The sequence below is a fragment of the Buteo buteo genome, chromosome 2 (genome assembly GCF_964188355.1).
Source record: "Buteo buteo chromosome 2, bButBut1.hap1.1, whole genome shotgun sequence".
Classification (NCBI taxonomy): Eukaryota; Metazoa; Chordata; class Aves; order Accipitriformes; family Accipitridae; genus Buteo; species Buteo buteo.
The window spans coordinates 49,994,298-50,017,634 of record NC_134172.1 but is presented as its reverse complement, the minus strand read 5'-3'; the positions used below and the strand labels follow the sequence as shown (position 1 = coordinate 50,017,634).

The 23,337-nt window shown below is 38.2% G+C and overlaps 1 protein-coding gene across 4 annotated transcripts in view; it reads right to left on the bottom strand.

Annotated features, from left to right (window-relative positions):
- Positions 1-23,337, bottom strand: part of SUGCT (succinyl-CoA:glutarate-CoA transferase) — a 357,626-nt gene that overhangs the window by 280,771 nt on the left and 53,518 nt on the right. For all 4 annotated transcript variants that reach the window (XM_075054363.1, XM_075054344.1, XM_075054354.1 and 1 more), the window contains one exon: positions 7,144-7,239. In XM_075054363.1, coding sequence (XP_074910464.1) covers positions 7,144-7,239 — 96 coding nt within the window. The remainder of the gene's footprint in view (positions 1-7,143; positions 7,240-23,337) is intronic.

Below are 23,337 nucleotides of genomic sequence, written 5' to 3'. Positions count from 1 at the left end.
GATCCAGCTACAGCCAACATCTCCTCTACAAGTCCACAGATCCTACTTCTATCACTTTCCAACCAGCTACAATTTGAAGAGCTATCTACTGATCAGGGCTCTGTTATGCTGCCCTTCCTAAGATTTACAATTTGACATGAATATACAGATCTCTAATATTCAGTTACCCTGCAACATGTTTGGAGGCTAACGATGCTGCTGTAAATAATACAAACTAGATCCCTCACCCCAGCAATAGATGAATATGGAAGAAACAATTAACAGCATACATAAAAGACAAATACAACCACTAAATGACACTGAACTTCAGTACACCTGTGTTCTGATCCTAGTTTCATTAGAGTTCTTCTCATGTGACCACAGACAAGTGACAGACTAATAATCTCAACGTACTCCCAGTTTAAATGAGCATAAATACATATATAAATTCAAAACCATTTATAAGTACATATATAAGAACATTTTATGATGGACACAAAATAGTCTGTGACATTTCCCAGGAGGAGATTAAAAATCAGACAGGTCTCAATTATCAGCTACCATTCCTTAACAATAGTTGTGATTATCCATATCTGTTTTGCAAATTCAAAGTATAAGACACATAAAATATCTTGCAGGCATTGCATAAAGTAGCAGGGTGCAGGAGGATTTCCTTCAGGAAAAGAAGTATCAGGTTTTAAATTAAAAATGCATTTCATTTCCATCAGAAAAGGTCCTTTGTACAGGTAAGAAGCTGTCTATTCTATGTGAATATAAGGTCAGCTTCTTTAAAGTGCTGTCTCTGTGACAGGATAGGATATATAGGAATGAAGTTATAACTACATCTCGCATTATACGCCAAGCACGTATCTAAAACTGCCTAAGGCAAACCTACTGATTTGGTTTCCAGACACCTGCTCTGCCCAGGAGAGAGGTTTGACAACTCACTGAAGGACGATCACCAGAAAGGTATCAATATAATGTTGTCAGGTTTGAATAACTAGAATTCATTCCTCATAAACAGGAAGCTTTCTACACTGGTTCCCACAGATGATTACTCTACCTTTTCATTGACTAAAATGGCAAGGAAACAGAATCCCTACTCCAGCACTTCTTACCAAGTGTGGTCACTTATAATCACAATAACACGAAAACGTTTGTGCAGTCAGTAGTTAATCTAGTCATACCACAGTAAGCCACTTCCAAAGAATTTAGTAAGGAAATCTACAGATAGAAACAAAAAGAAAAGAAGAAAAAAAGTCCTGCAAATGATATCCTTATTTTCTTGTTTTACAGAATCCAGGATGACACAGGCCTTTCTGGCTTCTCATTCCTGTGCCTTGTAAGATAAAGACAGAAAGGAAGCAGCTAGTTAAAAAAACAAACCTGTAGGTAAGTAGTTCAAGGTGATACACTAGGCCACTAAAGTATCTGGGAGATTGGGTATTCATCATATGAGTTAAGACATGTGCCTTGAGGATGGCCAAACTGTTCTTTGGAAACTGAAACCGTACAGTGTGAGAGAGCACACTTTTCTGCACAAAGTTTCTATTCAGTTGATCTGTGAATACGTTTAATTTTCATGTCAAATGGGCAATACTTTCAGCAGTGATATTTTACTGCTCAGAACAACAATATAGGACAACGGGCCCCCATGGCAGTCTAAATAGTCCAGGTGAGTATTATGGAGATAAGTGTCCTGGGTTCAGCTGGAATAGAGTTAATTCTCACAAGAAGCTGGGAGAGGGCACAGCCAGGACAGCTGACCCAAATTAGCCAAGGGGATATTCAATACCACATGATGTCATGCTCAGTATATAACTGGGGAGCAGGCTGGGGGTGGGAGGAATAGCAGCTTGGGAACAAGCTAAGCATCAGGTTCCAGGTGGTGAGCAATTACATTGTGCATCACTCACTTTATATATTCTTTTATTAGTATTACTGTTGTTATTATTTCTTCTCTCCTTGTGTTGTCCCAGTAAACTGTCCTTATCTCAATCCATGGGGTTCTACCTGGTTTTTTTTCTTCCAGTTCTCCTCCCCACGCAGGGAGGAGTGAGCAAGCAGCCACATGGTGTTTTGCTGCCAGCTGGGGTTAAACTACAGCAATGAGGTTCACAAAGTCAGAAGGGTCATCTTGCATTTCCTGAGTCTAGAACTCCCCCAGAAAAATCTGTATTTTACTTCTTGCCTGTGCGTAAGTTCCATCCTCTCCTAGACTGAGCCATTACAGAGCAGAAATACTTTCTTCCATAACATCCATTTTGGACTTATTTAAGGAGAGTTTCATGCACAAAACAAAACATTGCAAATGATCCAAGTTCTATCCTTGTTGATTTGGATTCCAAGACACATTAACTGCAGAATTATCCCAATAAAATCACATAAAGAGAGAAGAGAAAATGACTACACTTCACCATTCTTGTGTGGAATAAGCAGTTTGCAATTTCTGAATGATTGACAGTATTCTGTTGCCCTCTGTAATAAAAAAAAAAAGTCGTTAAAAGTTCTCTGAGATTCTCCAGGAAAAGTTGGTGCACACTGTGCCTTTGTGTGAAAAGCATCTCTGCAAGATAAATCAGGTAATTCAGGTAAGTAACAATTTATTGCATTTCTCTGTTCCTGTGACAAGTGACATGAGCGGAATTTTCTTTGTAAAACTCCTGGACAGAATGAAACTCCACAAGCAAGAGGTATGAAATGCAGATGCTAAAAATAATGCAGAGATATTTATACCTATGACTATACTCATCTTCCTACTACCTCATACCTCTCACTTCCTTGTGAGCTTATACTTTGGTTTTCATAACACATTTCAACCGCAAGGCCTTTGACACAGAGACCGTTTCCTCATATGGAGGAAATTTTATGCCTAGTACAACATGAAGTTGATGCTTAAAGAATTTAAGTGATGCTCTAATATAAAAAACATTAATGTTGGGTCTGATGATTTATGACAACGCACAGGTCAGTCAACAGAAAACATAATTGGTTAAAATAATAATTTTCCTGTCTTGTGGTTTCAACTTCTGCGCAGAATAGTTATGCCCTTTGTGTATTCTGAAAATATATTGAAGAATACTTGAGAAAACCCTGTGAGTCTTAGGATCGAATCTGGAACAGAAATAATATCATATTCATTGTGGGTGAAGATATCTGTAAGAACTTGGGTTTCTCAGTTTTTAAAGAGACTTTCATCTTTATGGCCTGAGAGAAAACAGCCCTATACCTTTTGCTGAATGTTTGCCTCTGAAAATGCTATCCAGTTGTCCAGGTGTTTGATGGCAGGGTAATAAGCTGCCACAGGAAACATCCTGTAAACATGCAGGTTACAATAAGACTCTCTCAGGAGAATGAATATCCATTCCAAGTGGGCTAATTGGAAGATGAAAAAGTGAATGTCTAGATCTCACGCGTGGTACGGGCAAGACAGCTACATTGCTCAAACCACAAGAATGAGGGAAGACCTAACCACCCCAAACAAAAGACAGTAATACAACTTTACTTTTCAGCAAATTACATAAACCAGATGCTTTTAAGCCTCTGATTTCCTCTGGATAATCATGGAGCAGCTGCAGCTAAACAAGGTGTCTCATTATAAAAACTTGTTTAAAAAATTGCACTAAATAAATTTAAGATATAGCCCAGACTCAAGGTTTGTATTTTAACACTTGAAACCAAGCAAATTGGGATCTGATTACATGTAATATCACAGGACCAACCTATTCAAACTACATCACTGATTAAAAAACATATACACTCAAAGTAGATAATTTCTCAAGAAGTGTTCAGCACTCAAAAATCTATTTCTGATTTTGGTTGATTAGAATCTAGAATTCTTCATCTTTGTGGCACTTTGCAAAGTTCACCTCCATTGAAAACCTATGGCAAACCTTTACAGGAACCCTGAAAGACATTGTACACTCAAAAGAAGTTCAAATCCTTTCCTTTGGGTTCTGGTGATGAGCACACAGAACTGAAAACTCAGACATTCAGATGATCATGCCACAAAGTCAGCACATTATCAGCAAATGAGAAAAACTTTAAAAGACTATGAAAGTCTTTGCACATGAAACTTTACATCTCTTTATTAAGAGCTTGTTGCTCAGACCAGAAAAAGATTTTCAAAGGTGCTACACATCTTGGTAGTTTCAGGAAAGAGAAAACCCATCTGCCCATTAATGCTCAATTTTTATGTTTTTAAATACAAGGAAAAGAAAAGTCAACCTAGAGAACACATTTAGGGACAAATTATGCTGCTAGTTTTTCAGTCAAGAAGCAACAGGGAATTCAGTGAAGTTAGAGATATACTCAAAGTTAAATTTGGCCCTGTAAATAGAAAAAAAATTGAGCCATTTGCAAAGATATTCTGAACAAAATTATTCAATTGAAGCTCAACGAAATAAAAGCTACAAGAGCATTCAGTATACACTACTGAATGTGCTAAACAGAGCGCTAGAACACTTACTGTAATAATTGTAGGTAAAAAAGTACTATTTATGCACATAATTAAGATGCTTTCAACATATTTTTATCAGATTAAGTACTCTAGCATGACTCTGATCAGAATTCTGTCACACAGAAAGGTGACATAGATTTACTTAGATTTTGCCTTTTTAATATATATAAAAGGAGATCTCATGTTTACCCAATCTTCCATGATTTAACATAGTCTGGTGCTTTTTTGCAGATTGGAGGCTCTGTATCATTTCAAAGTTATAATTTACTACCTGTGTGAAAACTCAAAATACAGCAGATGAAAACAAAATAAAGTTGAAGAAAAAAAAAAACCCAACAGTTTGCTACCACATACTTGTTCTGAAATACATAGAAATTCAATTTTCTGAAATACGATTTTTATTATTTGAACAAATTATAGTTCTCTTGCACAAAATATCTTAAAACAAAAGAAAAATAATTTGTAAAAGTTAGCACTGTGATAGTCACAGTTTAGTAAGCAAAAGACAGTATATTCAATAACTAGGATGAGGGATGAAAGTGAGGTTTCATAGTTCTGTTCTAAACTATATTACAAATGAGCTATGGAAGCAACTATAAAAGCAGCACGATAGCAACAGTGAGGGTTAATTCAAGTTTCTGAAGAGCTTTGCAGTCTAAGTATAGCTTATGTTAGTAAAGCGAAAAACAAACTCTAGAAAGCATAATATACTTATGGTTACAATCAGAATTACAACCACGCTAGCTGATGGAATGTTAACAGATGAGCCATAAACACACACACACACACACACAACTCCACCCATAATAAATCCACCCTAATAACTGGTTTATGAACAAGAAAATTCAGATTAAAATTGTTTATAATACTGAGGCAACATTTCTAATATCTACTACAGAAACAGCATACAGAAACACAGGAACCATAGTTTAGATAAGTTATTTACATATTGACTAATCTAGATTAAACCGGAAGATAGCTAAAACAATCTTCTCGAATTTTGTATATCTAGAGAGCTGTCTATGAAGAAAGAAACAAAGGATACTCAATGTATGCTTTTCTTTTCATTCTGACTGTGGAAAAACAAAGGCAAAAGGACATAAAAGAATGCAAGTTTCACTTATTCAGCCAAATGCAATATGGAGAAGATAAAATGTTTTGGTTAGTCAGGTTTTTGGTTTTGCATATACAAACTCAGACACTTCAGGTCTGGTTTATACTTTCAATATGCCAAAGTTCAAAAAGGGTTGCACCAAAGGTCACATCACAGAAACACAGCAGAATTTAACTACTTGTATAGTGGATGCCTGGTTACCCTGAGTCATGCAGAGCTGGTTCTAGAAAATATGGCCATACTGCTATACCGTGCCAACCAGACAGTAGCACAGCCATAGCTGTGCTGCACTACACCTGACACAAGAATACTGCAGGACCAAACTCATCCTTGCAGAAAGAGCCACAACAACTCCCCATCAGTCTGAGATAATGTGCAATCTGTTCTAGCTAATTCATAAGACAACAGTTGACTATGCAGTGGTATGTACTGGAAAAAGTCTCCTAGCTTAAGTAGATGTAGCTCTTACAGAAACAACTTATTTTTGTTTTAGACCTGAGGAGGCCTGACTGTGACACTATCCAGTCATAATGTTCTGTGTAATGATGGAAGATTTTTGCTTCTATGGCCACAAGCAGCAAATCTTTTAATGTTATGATCACCACCATCTTCACCACTGGGAAGAAGACAACACATCAAGCTTCCCTCACTTTCTCTAAAGAGAAAAGAGACGGTAGAGAAACTGAGTGGTGTTTAGGTGCAGTTCTCCCAGAAAAATGCTGGAAACTCAGTCTCAGGATTTAAAGGACTCCAGCCAGAAATTAAGAAATCCAGGCTCTGCCTAGCTAGTTGCAAACATGACTATTTGATCAGAAGTGCCAAAACCTATGAAATAAAGAATAGACTTTTTTAAACTAAATATGTCTAAGTCTCCATAAGTTAGCATGACTTCCATCAAGAACACAAAGTAATCAGCTAGAAAAGAACAAAATTTTTGTTTACTGGAAGAGTTTCCCATACTAGCCAGAAGATAGATAAAACTTGCCGTAATTTTTTTTTTCTGTGCTTCTTTATATGATGAAGGTCATGTTATTTTAAGGAATTCAACCCTTCAGTAGATGTAACAGACTATGAATGCCACTGGGGAGGATCTGAGGTCTGGTTAATTCCTTTTGCCAACCTGTTGTCTTCACTGAGCCACAGTGATTTGCAGTAAAATCAATAGAAAGTGACAAATATGTAGAACTCCCAGATCTTTATGGTCATTCAGATTGTTCTTGTAGACTCACAAGATAAAAATACTAAAATATCAGAGGCAAAAGTTTTCAGTTTATAACTGGAAGTCAGGTAACCCTTAAAAAAAAAAAAGTTTCTCTGTCCAGTGAAAACCAATCAAGTCATCATGCTAGCTTTAAAGTCATCCAATTTCAGCAAACACCTTTGATCTATTTCAGTGTTCTGTTACTAATCTACGGCTGATGAAGAAATATGCAAAATGCAGAAATGACAATGAACAACAGAACCTTGTCCTACTTAGACACAGACACATTACAGACTACAGCAGGTCATGGGAAAAGTAAGTCAGTTCTCAATCTCATAAGACACAAAATGATGAATCTAAGAGCAAAAAAACCTAATGCTTTCTGCTTACCTGATATGGAACAATACTCCCATGAGCAGTACCCCAGCGTTTTGCTTCAATTTTGCAATTAAGGTAATTGGCTGCTACATGAGTGAGACATGCTACCTGGAAATGGAGAAAAAATAAAGTATTCAGGAAACCTGAAACTTCATTGACAACTTCTCTGAGATTTCTGTCTATTTATATGTGCTTCAGATATGTAAGTTAAAATATTTTATGTCACAAAAGTATCCTTTATATATTACATATTATGTACACTTTTTTTAATATGAAAAAATTCAGGCTACGTCTGCATCATGGAAGTGCTTGTAAAAAAAAAAAAAAGAATGTGTCCTATAACATGAGTAATCCTAGACAAATCTAGCATTAAACTACCCTAAGAGATAAGATAGTATTACCTAAATATTTTGCAGCAAAGAAAAAAAATCAGTATCTCGTCCAAAGTCTAGTGGGAAGCATGATGGATCTGTGGGATAGAACTCACCATTTCCTGAACCTCAATCCCATACTTAAATCACAATGACTTTTTCTCAGTTCCAAGTTTATCTTTCTGCTTTCTCCTATGCTTCTCATTTTACATGTCCATGGAAAATACTTCTGAATTCTTCAGCTCCCCACATGCTCTGTAATATTAATTAAGTAGTAGGCCTTGATAAATCATCTGCCATTAGAAGATAAGGACAGATTTATCAAGTTATTAGTCAGACAGACAAAACTGGAAAAAGATTAATTCTGTGAAAAATATGGCATGATAATTTAGTAACCATATTTTGAGGGGATAAATACATACTTTGTAAGCACAAATATATCTTAGGAGAAAGAAGTGAACATTTATGATGCAGTAATGCATGAAAATTGGTGGTTCTGTTATAATCAATGGCAGATTCTTTATTCTTATTTCTTTGAGAGAATGCAATGTGTGACAACTAGCATGCAAAGTTATCACTAGACCACCAGACACAATGTATCTGTTTTACGCTGTTAACTAGTTGTGCAAGTGCAATTGCTTGCCTAAAACAATAGGCCATGTGACCATTTTTTTCCAAAAATATTATTTTCTTCATATCTCTCCCCTAGATGGAAGAAATTTGCTATAACGATCCAAGTGTTTACACCATTCTGTGCCTCCTAATGAGTCTCATCTATATCAAAACATGCAGTACTTAATTCAGAGTTCACTATTCACATTCCAATATGTGAATTATATCAGAATTTCTACAAAAAGAATGCCAGCTCTTTTTTTTCTCCTTTATTCATGTATGCTGAAAAGGCAATGTGAATGTATCACTCCCATATTCAAAGCAAATATTTAACTGTAAATCATGGATACAGTGAGTTAGTCCAGCAAAAAACCCAGGAAAATATACAGCAAATAAGAATTTAACTGCTGTCAAAAACTATACCCATACATACCAACTACAAATACAATGCCTTATTCCTGAGTACTGTTGGAAAACACTTTGTAGATGGATTTCAGTTGCAGCTTATTATATAGTCCAGTGTCAGCGTCACTTCATTCAGCTAAAATGTTGAACAATGTCTAGTCTATCATTCAGTCCCCAGGAAAATCTCAGCAATTAAGGAAATGCATCTGGGAGTACATAGAAAGGACTTGTTTTTCTGGTTTGCAACTTTCCTCAGCAACACAGAATGAAACACACAGTTATTACAGAGAGAGTTTAATGAGTCACAAAAGTGTGTCATTTAGTAATAACGTATAGCCTAGACCCATCGTTCCTGTCATTTTTCAATTTGGGGTCACCCCATAGTGATATTTTTTTCTACCACAGCAAATGGCTATGCAATGATGATGAAATATTAATCGTTAGATATTCTTCTGTATTTGTGGGCAACACTACACAGCCACTGTATTCCACAAAAATTTCACTGACAGGTGAGATGCACCCACTACAACAGGCTTTTATTTTTAAACACACAAGAATGCCCTCTGTGATACATGCATTTAACTTTTCACACTTCTGAAAGGAAACCAAACTTAACTCTGGGAAGAACATGGCGAATTAAAACCTAGTGAAACAGAAATCCTAAAATATTGATACTGAATATAATGAAGCCAAAATTTCACTCCATTTATTTGTTTGTATCCTATGCTGTAGAAACAGAGCTATGAGTTTCATAAACACAATTCTTCACATGAAGTTTCACAAGAAAACTATCCTTAAAAAAAAAAAAAATCTTTTTAACACAGTGTTGCAAATTGCCTCAGCTTTCTCGATGAGATGAATATAATTCTTTCAATGGTGGAAAACGCATACATCTAGATTTCTCCAAAGCACTTGTTCACATTAAAATATGAAAAAAAAGAATTAAAACATAATACTCACTAGACGTTGGAATTGCTCCATTAAAGCTTCTGCTCAAAGACTTGTTTCAGTAGCAATAGACAGCAAATGCCGGGGAAGTCAGAAGCTTAGTAAAGACAGCAAATTTGGAACTAAAAGTTGCTTAGACTATATCAACGCCTCAGTTCAACGTGATACTTAGTCTGAAGAATAATCCCATTTCAGTCAATGTACTGATCACTTGCTTGAATCCATATGCCTACGTATCCTGCTGAAACTGGTTTACTTATTATTGTTTTTTCAATAAATGATGAAGGAAAAAGGCTTTTGTTTCCCTTTGACTTCCTTCTCCAAGTTGGTATCTTGTTCATAGTCAGGTGAGCCAGCCGAAAAGAATTAGTAGTAGTAGAAGTAGTAGTATCATCATCATCATACAAATAAATGTATTAACTACATAAAAGCAAGTATTTCAGTGCTTTGTGTTTTATGACTAAACACACTTAGTTGAGTGAACTCTGTGGCCTTTCACCCTGTTCATAATAACTCTCTGATGAATTCAGCAGACTTAAAAGCCCATTCTGTTTCTACTGTCCCGTGAAACCATTATAGACAGTCCCAGGACTACTGTGTCTTTCCCTTTCCTCTCTTCCTGGCTCAGTTCATTCTCTCTGGTCTCTCCAAAGATTTACTCTCACTAAAAAGACACTATCCAAAAAAAGCCTTTCAGCATATACATTTGATGTCCTTAATAAAGAACACAAAGAATTTATCTACCTATACCTTACGGTTATTAAGCAAACTGCTGAACTATAAGCATAAAAAAAGATATCCCAACTGAATATTTCTACAGACATTATATCCCCTAGAAAAAAAATGTTATTAACACAATAAGTCTATTTCTCCAAATTCCCCTGTAATTCAAGACTCAGTTAGGACCTCACTACTAGACACACTTCTTGCAGTAGGAATGTCTATAGTACAATCAATCTCTCAAAATGAAGTTTGGGTATATCTGTATTACATATTCAGTTAAGTATTTTTAAAATTATATTTAAAACTGCTGTCCTGAAACCTTATAGACCCATTTCTTTTCTCCTTTAATTAAAAACTAATCCTTAAAAGTAACCTTTGGACTTGTAACATTAAAGCAGATGTAATACTGTGATACAGACAGACATCTCTGTATTCATTTGCTTGCAGACACAGATCTATACACTGTAAATACATATTATCAAATATCTACAGATAAGTGTTTCTTTTTTTCACATCAATAAAGGCAACACACACTTCAACATTCCTTTCCGATATTACTGTTGACAGCCAAATCGCATATTTGCGTTACATACTTACTTAAATCAGAACAAAAATAGAGCTGCATTAAGGTCTGAAAAGTTATGCTCAGCTTACGATGGAATCAGACAGATGGGAAACAAGATATTAAATGCCACAAGGTGAGCAGACAAAGAAAAGAGACAGAATTTCAAAAGATTTTTTTCAAGATAGCACATCAAACATAATTTATTACAATGAGTTCACAGAGTCAGTCAATCATTTACATGCAAGTTCAGCAAGTGTATACGAATAACAAAAGACAAAAGGTAACTGGAAAGAGGAGAAAATAACATTTTAATTATATTCTTTACTTTCTTCTCCCTCCAATTTTGTGTCTGTTTTCCTGCCACTTATCTTAACAAGGCTTTGACTGTCAGCCAAATTAATTTATTTTCTTTCTCATTCTTTGTTTACTTGTCCTTGAAGTAGGTATGTAGAGTGTCTTTTAGGAAATTTGAGACACAGGCATTTTACAGCAGCACAGATCACTTATTTTAGACTATACTACTGAACTAGTAACCCAAATACTAATTTATAACTTTGTAGAAAAAATCATCATACAAAAATTTCAGTGCCTTCTATTGTGCAAAGGCCAATAATTTTCCACTTATGCCTTTTCCATACTTCTGGTGACATGGAAAAAAAGATCTTTACATGAGAAAAATTTGAACATAAGACCATAATCCTCATTTGCTGTACACTAACACTCTGAAAATCACTGATCCTATGCTGGTATTTACCTAATGACTGATTTTACTGTTTTACATGTTTTCCCCTTTCCATGCTCCAACTAATAGTTTGACGCTAATAAATCAACATTCAAGTTTGATTAATTTTGCTTTTGCAGTTACCCTCCCCCCACCCCCGTCACCCTTCTCATTTGTATACTTGTATTGAAGCTGCTTCCATGGACATGTGCATGGGGTGACCCTTGGCTCTTGCTTCTTCAGTGGTTTTTTTTCATTAAAAAAATCAAAAACAAACCCCTCTATCAAGAAAACCCCACTCTTCCAGTTGAAGTCTAATTATGTTTAGCCACAAGGCTTAATGAGAGTAGGATAAGTTCTTACTAGTCTGCAATCGCCTCACTGCTGCCATAGACAGTGCACACATGTTCTGTGTTACACCCTAAGTGTTGACCCAACTGGTTCAGGACACTGCACCACGCCACAACGAATGGTGCTGTTCTACCACTTTTTAAGCAGGCAACTGTATTTCAGACTCATGCAAGAATGAAGTGGGCAGCAGGAATTGCAGCCTTGCACAGAGACAAGCTGCCACGATTCAAGGCAGCCCATTCTACAGCAGGAAACCACAGTCTTCTCAGGAGCTGTCAGCGAACATCACCTTATGTCTGGGCACGTAAGGGCCTCCCATCTAACCTGGAGTTGAAAGCTCTGCAGGAGCTAACAGTCAACTCAAGAGTGCCACACACCAATAGGCTGGGCAGACATCCCTACCTGCAAGTACACAACAAAGCCACTGCCCACAAAGGAACAAGACTTTACAAATTCTTCAGTAGTGTCCCCACATGTGTGCAAGGCAGCAGGTCTGACCTTCTCCTGAATTCAGAACTGTTGTCCCATAATCCCTCTCCACTAGTTTTTTCCCTTCCCCTTCAAGAGCCAACAGTACTGTAGCTGCTTTCAACCAGTGCTTTGCAGACCAGCAAATTCCATGAATGACTTTGAAGAGGTCTGCAAAAGCTAACTAAAAAAGCAAGACTACCATCACATAGGCCAAGGCTTACTGTTAAAGAGTCTACACCCCTTTTAGAAAATGTCTGTGGTCATGTTATGAACACTGTGCTCTGGGTAAAAGGTGTTTTCTTACCAGTGATGCTGATTCACCCTTCACAAAAGAAAACTCCTGGCATTGAAGCATCAGTAAACAGTATAATCCCAGCTACAAATATAATCTTGTAAAGATAAAAATCAAATCCTTAATGACAAATAACTACAATTTTAGAACGGGTCTCATATTAGGTCCTGTTTTAGAGTTTTCCAACCAGATGCTTAAGCAGGTATCCAGTAATCACATGCAGCTTGTGGGACTTGCTGATTAAAGTTAGCCACTTGATCAAATACCACACAGCAAATCACACAGTCATAGAAATGACATGCTAGGAGGTGCTTAATGAGCTAGAAACTAAAAAAATACAAGCAATGAGAAAACCAAAGGTAATGTATTTGAAAACCCTATCTTGAACACGGATTCTTGGAGGGAAAGAAAGCTGAAGAGAGCAAAACAGACTTTAAAACACACAATTGTGTAGATATTTTTTTAGTGTGAAAATGACGGCTGAAAACAACTTTTGCTTTATTAAAAAAAAAGTTTAGACTACATAGAGAAACTGAGGCATCTTCAAAAACACAAAGCATCTGCGTAGCAGAGAGCTGCTAACTGAGTTCAGTGAAACGCAACAACAAAAAGAACTGACCTACAAATGTTTTTTTTAATGAGCTACTTAGAGTTTATGAAAGACTAGAATGAACACTTCTATGCTTCCCACAGCATGGAGATAATCTTCTGATTAAGATTCAGTTAGCATTAACAATAGCAAAGATTGATGCAACTAACAGATGTAGGACTTGAAATTTCAAAACTATATATTATTCAGCAAACATTTTCAAGAGAAAGTAAATGTTAAGTGGACCCCTATCCCCCCTTAGTCTCCACTTTAAAAAAACAAAACAACACACACAACAACACACACTCAGATGAATTTTAGGTGAAGGATCAGAAATAAAAATCCTGACCATAAAATCTATTAGAGAGCATTGGCAAGAAAAAAAAAATTCTTTTAAATGAGTTCTGATTGAAGACAGCAACATTTTAAAATGAAGAATAAATTACATTTCTTCATTAAAATAAAATACTAATAAGCTCTTTTTCTGAAAGTGTAAAAAAACATACTACTACAACCACTGAAAAACTCCTGTTTCAGCTTCACAGTAACACAGAACAGCTCTAAGAAATCTGTCACTTTAAAAAAAAATATTAAAGAGAATTTTCAGGTTAAAAAACCTGAGAACTCCAAAGTTAGTCTGTACACGCTGTACAAGGTCTTGCTGCACTTATACACAAACCTTAATCATATGGTCCTATCCTATTTTTCTATCAACCTTCTGACTCATTTAATTAGTAGGTACTTATTGAATATTTCCTTTTAACTTATTCGGGAATACACACCAAACACTCCACCAAATCTCCTAGAGAGTCCCTACCAGCCTTTATGCACATCGTATGTCATACACATTGCACCTTCTGCCACCCTGAGTTCCTTTCAAAAGACACTTCCCTGAAACAAGGGTGATTCATCTGCTGGATTTCAAGTTTCCACTCCAAAGAATGAAGGCACTGAGTTTCTCAGGGAAAAAAAAAAAAAAATAAAATCAACGTATTTTCCCATAACTTGTTCCTGGAAACAGATGAATCATTTTAACAGTAACTTTGAAAACAAGTCACTTTCTGGCAATTCCATGACATGGAAAATTCAGCCAAAACAGTTAAAACTTTGGCAAAATTATAAAAACTAGAATCGGACTCTGATAACAGACATATCAGACAACCTTAACTACGACACTTTTACAATTGTTTCCTCAAGTCTCCATCTTCTCTGAAGAAAGGATACATATCCACAGAAATATTAAATGCATTACACTCTGTATTTTCACACAAATTTACTAAGTCGAGGCAAAATTCAACTTACAGAAAGTTTCTTCCACTATATTTTATACAGTTTTTTTAATATTATAACACATTTTCTTATGTTATTCCTTAGTTATAGCCTTTGCCACCAAGAATCTATGCATTTAATATGAATTACAACTTATATGTTTTTTAATTCTATGTAACCATGTTTGGCCGTATTTCTTTGTTTATAAAATAGCACAGATCAAGTTCTCTGAGTGGCTTCTGTTCATGCAGAGAACAGCAAGCACACCTGCAAAACACAGAACAATTTGAGTTGTGGGAGGTGCGCCCAGGGAGAGGAACTCCTCTGCTTGGTGACAGGGCTCTGGGAGGAGGTGAGTGGCTTGAGGAGTGTCGGGGAGTGCGAGAGAGAGACTGACTACTGGAATCGCACCCTACCTTCCCTGAGACAGGCACAACAGGCAGACAGGACGCATGATATGGAGGATTCCCTATCCTCTGTCCGCCTGGCTGAACACGGTGACTCAAGGGATAGGGGGCAACGCCGACAAGTTCCTGCCCGGCGCAGCAGGCGCGTCTCGTCCGTGACTACCCCGTCTTCCCAGGTGCCCTGGCATAATAGGTATGAGGCTCTGCAAGTGGAACCGAACGAGGATGATGGTTCATCTAGCACATAGGTGTCACCGAGGTTAAGTCAGCCTATGCCCTGTGTCAAAACTGCTTCCATAAAGAAAAAAAGACTGGTCATTGTCATAGGAGACTCCCTTCTGAAGGGAACAGAAGGCCCCATACGCAGACCAGACCCGCTTCTTAGGGCAGTCTGCTGCCTCCCTGGGGCCCGGGTTAAAAGTGTGAAGAGAAAGCTTCCTACCCCAGTACGGCCCTCAGATTATTATACATTATTGATTTCTCAGGTAGGCAGCAATGAAGTTGCAACAAGAAGTCCGAGGGCAATCAAGAGGGACTTCAGGGCCTTGGGACAACTGGTTAAGGGATCAGGAACACAAGTAGTTTTCTCCTCTATCCTTCCAGTTGCAGGGGTTGATGAGGGAAGAAACAGGAAGAGCCAGCAGATCAATACCTGGCTCCAAGCCTCATGTCACCAGCAGAATTTTGGGTTTTTTGACCACAGGTCAGTTTACAGGACACCAGGCCTGCTGGTGACAGATGGGGTACACCTGTCTTCAAAGGGGGAAAAGGATCTTTGCACAGGAGTTAGCAGGGTTCATTGAAAGACCTTTAAGCTAGATTTGAAGGGGGAAAGGGATAAAAGCAGGCTCACTAGAGATAAGCCTGGGGGCGACATGCCGATGTTTGAGGTACAGTGTGCTAGTGAGGTCCTTTGCTCTGCCATCTCAGTGGAGGTAGGGGATGGAGATCCATGTGGCAGCAAAGATGCAAGGGTTATTCATGTGTTAGAAACCATGGAAGCACCTAAGAATGGTAATGTAGGAATTGGGGCTTCTCCCCCCAAAAAGGTGGCGGGATCAATAGCCCAACTGAAGTGCATCTACACCAATGCACACAGTATGGGCAACAAACAGGAGGAGCTGGAAGCCACTGTGCAGCAGGAAAACTACAATATAGTTGCCATCACGGGAACATGGTGGGATGAGTCGCACAACTGGAGTGCTGCAATGGATGGCTACAAACTCTCCAGAAGGGATAAGCAAGGAAGGACAGGCAGTGGGATAGACCTGTATGTAAGGGAGTGTTTTGATTTTCTAGAGCTTAACAATGGTGACAACAGGGTTGAGTCTTTATGGGTAAGAATCAGAGGGAAAGCCAACAGGGCAGATATCATGGTGGGAGTCTGTTACAGACCACCCAACCAGGATGAAGATGCAGACAAAATATTCTAAACACACCTGGGAGGTCTCTCAATCACTAGCCCTTGTTCTCATGGGGGACTTCAACTTACCAGATATCTGCTGGAAATACAATACAGCAGAGAGGAAACAGTCTAGAAGGTTCCTGGAGTGTGTGGAAGATAACTTCCTGACACAGCTAGTGAGCCAGCCAACTAGGGAATGCGCCTGGCTGAACCTGTTGTTTGTGAACAGAGAAGAACTTGTGGGCAATGTGATGTTTGGAGGCCATCTTGAGTATAGCAACCACGAAATAATAGTCTTCAATTCATGGAGAAGTAAAGAGGGGGGTCAGGAGAACCACTACCTTGGACTTCCAGATGGCAGACTTTGACCTCTTTAGGAGACTAGTTGACAGAGTCCCTTGGGAGGTGGTCCTGAAGAGCAAAGGAGTCCAGGAAGGCTGGACATTCTTCAAGAAGGAAATCTTGAAGGCGCAGGAGCTGGCTGTCCCCATGTGCCAAAAGATGAGCTGGCAGGGAAGACAATCAGCCTGGGTGAACAGAGAGCTTTGGCTGGAACTTAGGAAAAAAAAAAAAAAAAAGAGAATTTATGACCTTTGGAAGAAGGGGCAAGCAACTCAGGAGGACTACAAGGATGTTGTGAGGTTATGCAGGGAGAAATTTAGAAGGGCCAAAGCCCAGCTAGAACTTAATCTGGCTACTGCCATAAAAGAAAAAAAAAAAAAATTCTATAAATACATTAACAACAAAAGGAGGGCTAAGGAGAATCTCCATCCTTCATTGGATGCGGAGGGAAACATAGTGTCAAAGGATGAGGAAAAGGCTGAGGTACTTAATGCCTTCTTTGCCTCAGCCTTTAATAGTAAGACAAGTTGCTCTCCAGGTACCCAGCTCCCTGAGCTGGAAGACAGAGACAGGGAGCACAATGAAGCCCCCATAATCCACAGGGAAATGGTTAGCGACCTGCTACGCCACTTAGACATAAACAAGTCTACAGGGCCAGATGGGATCCACCCAAGGGTACTGAGGGAGCTGGCAGAAGTGCTTACCAAACCACCTTCCACCATTTATCAGCAGTCCTGGCTAACCAGGGAGGTCCCAGTTGACTGGAAGTTAGCAAATGTGACACCCATCTACAGGAAGGGTGAGAAGGAGGATCCAGAGAACTACAGGCTTGTCAGCCTGACCTCGGTACCAGGGAAGGTTATGGAGCAGATCATCTTGAGTGCCATCACACAGCACACATAGGACAACCAGGTGATCATGCCTGGTCAGCATGGCTTTATGAAAGGCAGGTCCTGCCTGCCTAATCTGATCTCCTCCTGTAACAAGGTGACCCACTTAGCGGATGAGGGAAAGGCTGTGGGTGTTGTCTGCCTAGACTTTAGTAAAGCCTTTGACTGAATGCTGTTTCCCACAGCATTCTCCTGGAGAAACTGGCTGCTCATGGCTTGGATGGGAATAGTCTTCGTTGGGTAAGAAACTGGCTGGATGGCCGGGCCCAAAGAGTTGTGGTGAATGGATTTAAATCCAGTTGGCAGCCGGTCACAAGTGGTGTTCCCCAGGGCTCAGTATTGGGGCCAGTTCTCTTTAATATTTTTATCAATGATCTGGATGAGGAGATCAAGTGCACCCTCAGTAAGTTTGCAGATGACACCAAGTTGGGAGGAAGGGTTGATCTGCCTGAGGGTAGGAAGGCTCTACAGAGGGATCTGGACAGGCTGGATTGATGGGCCAAGGCCAGTTGTATGACATTCACAGGGCTAAGTGCCAGGTCCTGCACTTGGGTCACAACAACCCTATGCAACACTACAGGCTTGGGGAAGATTGGCTGGAAAGCTGCCTGGCAGGAAAAGGACTTGGGGCTGCTGGTCAACAGCCAGCTGAATATGAGCCAGCAGTGTGCCCAGCTGGCCAAGAAGGCCAACGGCATCCTGGCTTGTATCAGAAATAACGTGGCCAGCAGGACTAGGGAAGTGATCGTCCCCCTGAACTCAGCACTGGTGAGGCTGCACCTTGAATACTGTGTTCAGTTTTGGGCCCCTCACTACAGGAAAGACATTGAGGTGTTGGAGTGTATCCAAAGAAGGGCAACCAAGCTGGTGAAGGGTCTAGAGAACAAGTGTTACAAGGAGCAGCTGAGGGAACTGGGGCTGTTTAGCCTGGAGAAAAGGAGGCCAAGGGGAGACCTTATTGCTCTCTACAACTACCTGAAAGGAGGTTGTAGTGAGGTGGGTGCCGGTCTCTTCTCCCAAGTAACAAGGATAGGACAAGAGGAAATGGCCTCAAGTTGTGCCAGGGGAGGTTTAGATTGGCTATTAGGAAAAACAACTTCACCGAAAGGGTTGTCAAGCATTGGAACAGGCTGCCCACAGAAGTGATTGAATCATCAGCCCTGGAGGTATTTAAAAGACATGTAGATGTGGGACTTGGCGACATGGTTTAGTGGTGGACTTGGCAGTGCTAGGTTAACAGTTGGACTTGATCTTTAAAGGTCTTTTCCAACCTAAACGATTCAATTCTATTTATTCTAAAAACAGTAGCTATATTTGACAGCTGAGAATGAAAAGAGCAAAACATAGAAATAAAATCCAGACAAACAGATTTTGCTCATATAAAAATTAATTACCTGTGAGGACAGGCATCAGAAAAACTATAGCAATTTTTCTTATTATTTGTAATAGGGTAGCATCCAGAGGCTCTAATTGGGATGCTACACACACTTCATGAAGGATTCTATTGTTTTATTGAATCAGTAATAAGGATGCTTTTCCATAGAAAGCTGCTAATATCCAAAGGAAGCTGTATTAAGGCACTTTTCACTTTTGTTCTTATGATTAGAAGCAGTGCCATTTACAATTAAAATATGTATACACCTAACCATTTACAGCACTCATCTTTTTGTCTCCACATTTATCAGCATTAATACTTGCACAGAAAAAAGAGTATTAAGTGTGTTTGCTCCTGACAATGTCATTTTTGACTTACCTGTAGAGAATTGGCCCTCCACAAAAGTAATAATTTCAACAAGCTTGTGCTGCAGCAGTGCAAGCAGATTTTTAGACTTTTCATTTGATACATAGGGAGGCACGTACAGAAACAAGCCATGTCTATTTGTTTGGGTGAGAAATGTGCAAATATTCCACCCCTTTTATCACAGCCAAATCTCCTCTGGTTGTAACACTATTATCTCAGCAGAACAACACTGGCATTAGTTGTAACACTGAAAGATCTCTGGATACTGCCTATTAAGTACTTACATGCTAATGCACTACAGGGATGACACAAGAAATAAACCCATGCAGTTGAATGAAGTGTTTGAAATGGGATGTTTTACAATGCACAAGATTGTATTTCTGTGCCTCTGCAGTGTTAATGAACGCCCACCATCCAGTCATCCACAACGCTTTTTTTGAGGATTTTAATGCTGTCCACAATGCAGATGTGGTTCATCTACTGAGCTGTTAAACAGCATACAAGTCAGAGAAACGTGGTCCAAAGTTCTATTTGATTTGAGAAATAAATGAGTCTGGAGTCAATATGGCACTTCTGCCTGATAATGCATTTTGAATTGTGACAACAAATTTGTAAATGATTCTCTGAAGAATGAAGTTTTTCCTTAATTGATCTACAAAAATATTTAAATAGTACCACAAAAAACCAAAATGTTATATTACAGAGTAAGCTTGAATGAAAATAACTTCACATATTTTTTTCATAGAAATCTAGTACTACAAATATTCATCCCAAAGAAGGCAAAGCATTTTTACAAATAACTGAACTCTTTTATAAAGGAGCTTAATGGATACCTGGTTTTGAAGTCCTAAACCAGAGTCTGAACACTTTTTTTTATAGCTTTCACTATAATGTAATACATAACTAATGAATTATGACCTCTGGCCTAATCACATGTCACTACTCTGAAGAGTTTGCAATTTAATTGATGAGCCAGAAACAATACAGTGCTGAATAATACAAATATGGAGAAACACAGAGTCACGGCAGCAGAACTCCATCAGATCAAAAACAAGTCATTAGTCCAGGTTTGTTTCAGCATCATCCTTTACTTCACCTTTTTTATAAATTATAATCTACAGAGAAATTTCAGTCAGAGCTATCTGAGGCAATCAAACCACGCAGTCTTAAAACCTTAGCTAGCGTTCCATCAGCATACCCCAAAATGACATACTTGTTAAGGTTTATTAGATTTCCAGAGGTTCAACAGCACACAGAAATCAGTTGTTTTGCTAACTTAAGATTTTCCATGACATAAAATTGAAACCTATTCCATCAAGTTACAGCCCTTTTCCTTGCTATTTACATAAATAAATAGCGCATAAGGTTTTGAAATACCCTATCCAAATTTGGCCAATTTACAGAATGACTTCTGAAGGCATCCATGAGTTCAGAGGGAGGGGTGAGCTTTTGGGGTGCACTAAAAATGCTTATTCTGCTACTAGTTGCTTAAATCATTCCAATTTCTTTTGAACTACCCAGGTTATCCATCTTCTCCTAATACTTAGCATGATCCCGAAATATGATCTGCTGGTAATAAACTACAACAAACATCTTGATTCCATTTCCAGAATTACACCCTTATTCAAAGGTCATCTAAATAATAAACACATTAAAAGAAATGTCTTCCTTTGTCTTCAAACTCTTTCCCCTACCCACTCCAGATAGCCATTTTACTTTTTCTGTGTATTAAAGGGGCATTTTTTTCTATCTCCTTCCTAGTCTTTCTCTAATTGATGACAGAGGTAGCTCAACACAGAAAAATGAAGCTGCAACACATTCAGAACACAAGAACAATAGTAGCAAAGACAAAAAGGCACAAAATTTACTGTCAGATAGCAGCTAAAGAAAAAATTTTCTTGCAATCTGGGTATGTAGTCTGTTTACAGAATAAAGAAAGCTACTAAATAAATCCAAGATCCAGTTGGAGTATGATCTACCAACAACTTTTTGCATAACTAATCATTAGAAATCACAACACACATTCCACAGAGGCCAATATTAAATTGAGTAACTGTCATGTTAGTATGGTCTTCTGGTCTATTCAATAAAATTCTGGCTACTTAAAACCCCGAGGGATAAGTTCTGGTCTTAGTTATACTGATGTCCTCAATGGAAATTATCAAGAATAGTAGCCAAGAAAACTGTTTAATGCACAGTATATATTTAAGGAGATGTTCACATTAATTCAGATTTTACTATCTTTCCATATCAGAGCTATGCTGTGAAAGAGACATCTCCATACAGTGCATACACAATTTTTATCATGACAGTGGTTAAGAATACAATGTTTTGCAAAGATGGTGCTTTATAAGCTTGTAAAAAAGAACCGCTTATTCAAACCATACCCAAAACAAGACAACTGTGTAACAGTCCTCCTAGCTGGCCTCTGAAATCACCAGCAGCAGTGACCTCTAAAAAAGCAGTTTTTCTTTCCATATTCAGTCAGCTTGCAACTCTCAGTTAGCAAGCAGAGAAGCGACAAGATACAGTCAAGACACCTGAACAGTATTTGAGTTCCAAGATTGGCATTTCTCACAAAACTTACTGCTCAGGGATCCTGTGATACCATATATATCCTACAGAGAGTATCTAATTGTTACCAGTTTCACCTATACTCAATAATTTGTAAAAAACATGCCATGAAATCCCTGAATAGAGAGCACTAAAAGCACTTTAAATAGATAAGCCTTAAACACAATCATCTTGGGAAAAAGTGATGCAGAAAAAAAACACTAGTAGTTTCTAAACCTCACCATTATCTCACTATACTGTCAAACTAAAGCACAGAGATGGAATACAGAAAATAATTTTTACCAATTTGCTAGGTTTTTCTAGGGTCACTTCAAAATTTTGAGAAGATTAAGAATTTGCTCTGGCAAACACATAAAACATATTAATCAGAAGCAGAGAAGTGTCTGATGAATAATCATATAATACAAACAATATTAACCACATTATCCTGTCTGTGGAATCTGGGAAAAAAATACAATCCAAAACTGCAGAAATGTTAAACGTAAAATACTTCTTGCAGATTTTTCAGTCCAAGAGAAACCAACTTATTACAGTATTTTTTGAAGCCTGGTTGTAATTAAATACAGGAAGGATATTAAAACTTCCAAGAGATTTTTTTTTTTAAGCCACAACAGAAGAAAAGGCACAATTGCATAATTGGAACCAAATCCAAAACCCACTTCCTTCTTATTTACTAGCATCATCTAAAGGACACTATTTAGATGCTGAAAGGTCTGGAGCTGAGAACTGTAAATCATCTAAAAGTCAAAAATTTCAAAGGAATTGTATGACATGGGTTAAAAGTTTATAGATGAGAGATACAGAAAGCTAGTGCTCACTGCAAAACCACATCCTAGTGGTCACTGTATCTCCCTCATCAACAAAATCCTAGAATTCTATTTTGTTCTGGGGAAAGAAATCCTCTTAGGTAGTAATAAGCTGCTGTAAAGCTATAGCACAAAAGTGTTTGATATACAGAATTTGAAAGAAAGATGTCTTTTTAAAGATATTCTAAAAATAACATTTCTTTAGAGAACAGGATTTCATTTATCATTTGGTTCTACCCAGACCAGTTAAATACTAAAACTTGCCAGTCAGTGGGATATTTCTTTAAAAAGCTTCAGATCATTTTCATTCCCAGTTGAATTCAGTTCAATGCTCTTTGTCATTAGCATATCTGTGCAGAAAATTAATATCAAAAGCATCCTCCAGCTGCCTCCTCCCCTCCCCCACAAAAAAAAAAAAACCAGAATTTAAAAATCCTCTTGCACTTCTATAAGGCATGCAGAAAAGGGATAGCACAGACATAGATGGACATGTTTCAGGGATTTCTAATTATTTGTTTAACCCCTGTTGTTTTGGGGTTTTTTTCCTTTCTGACATAGTCAAAGTCATCAACACTGCCCAAGGAAGATATATGTACAGGCCAGCTTCACAATTCTCAGTTCAGATGAAGGAAGGATGGACAAAAGGTGCAAGCATGCTGCTATATTAGCTCAGTGCATGAAATACTGACAAAAGCCGAAAGTTTCATAAAGGACCCTGCTGTCA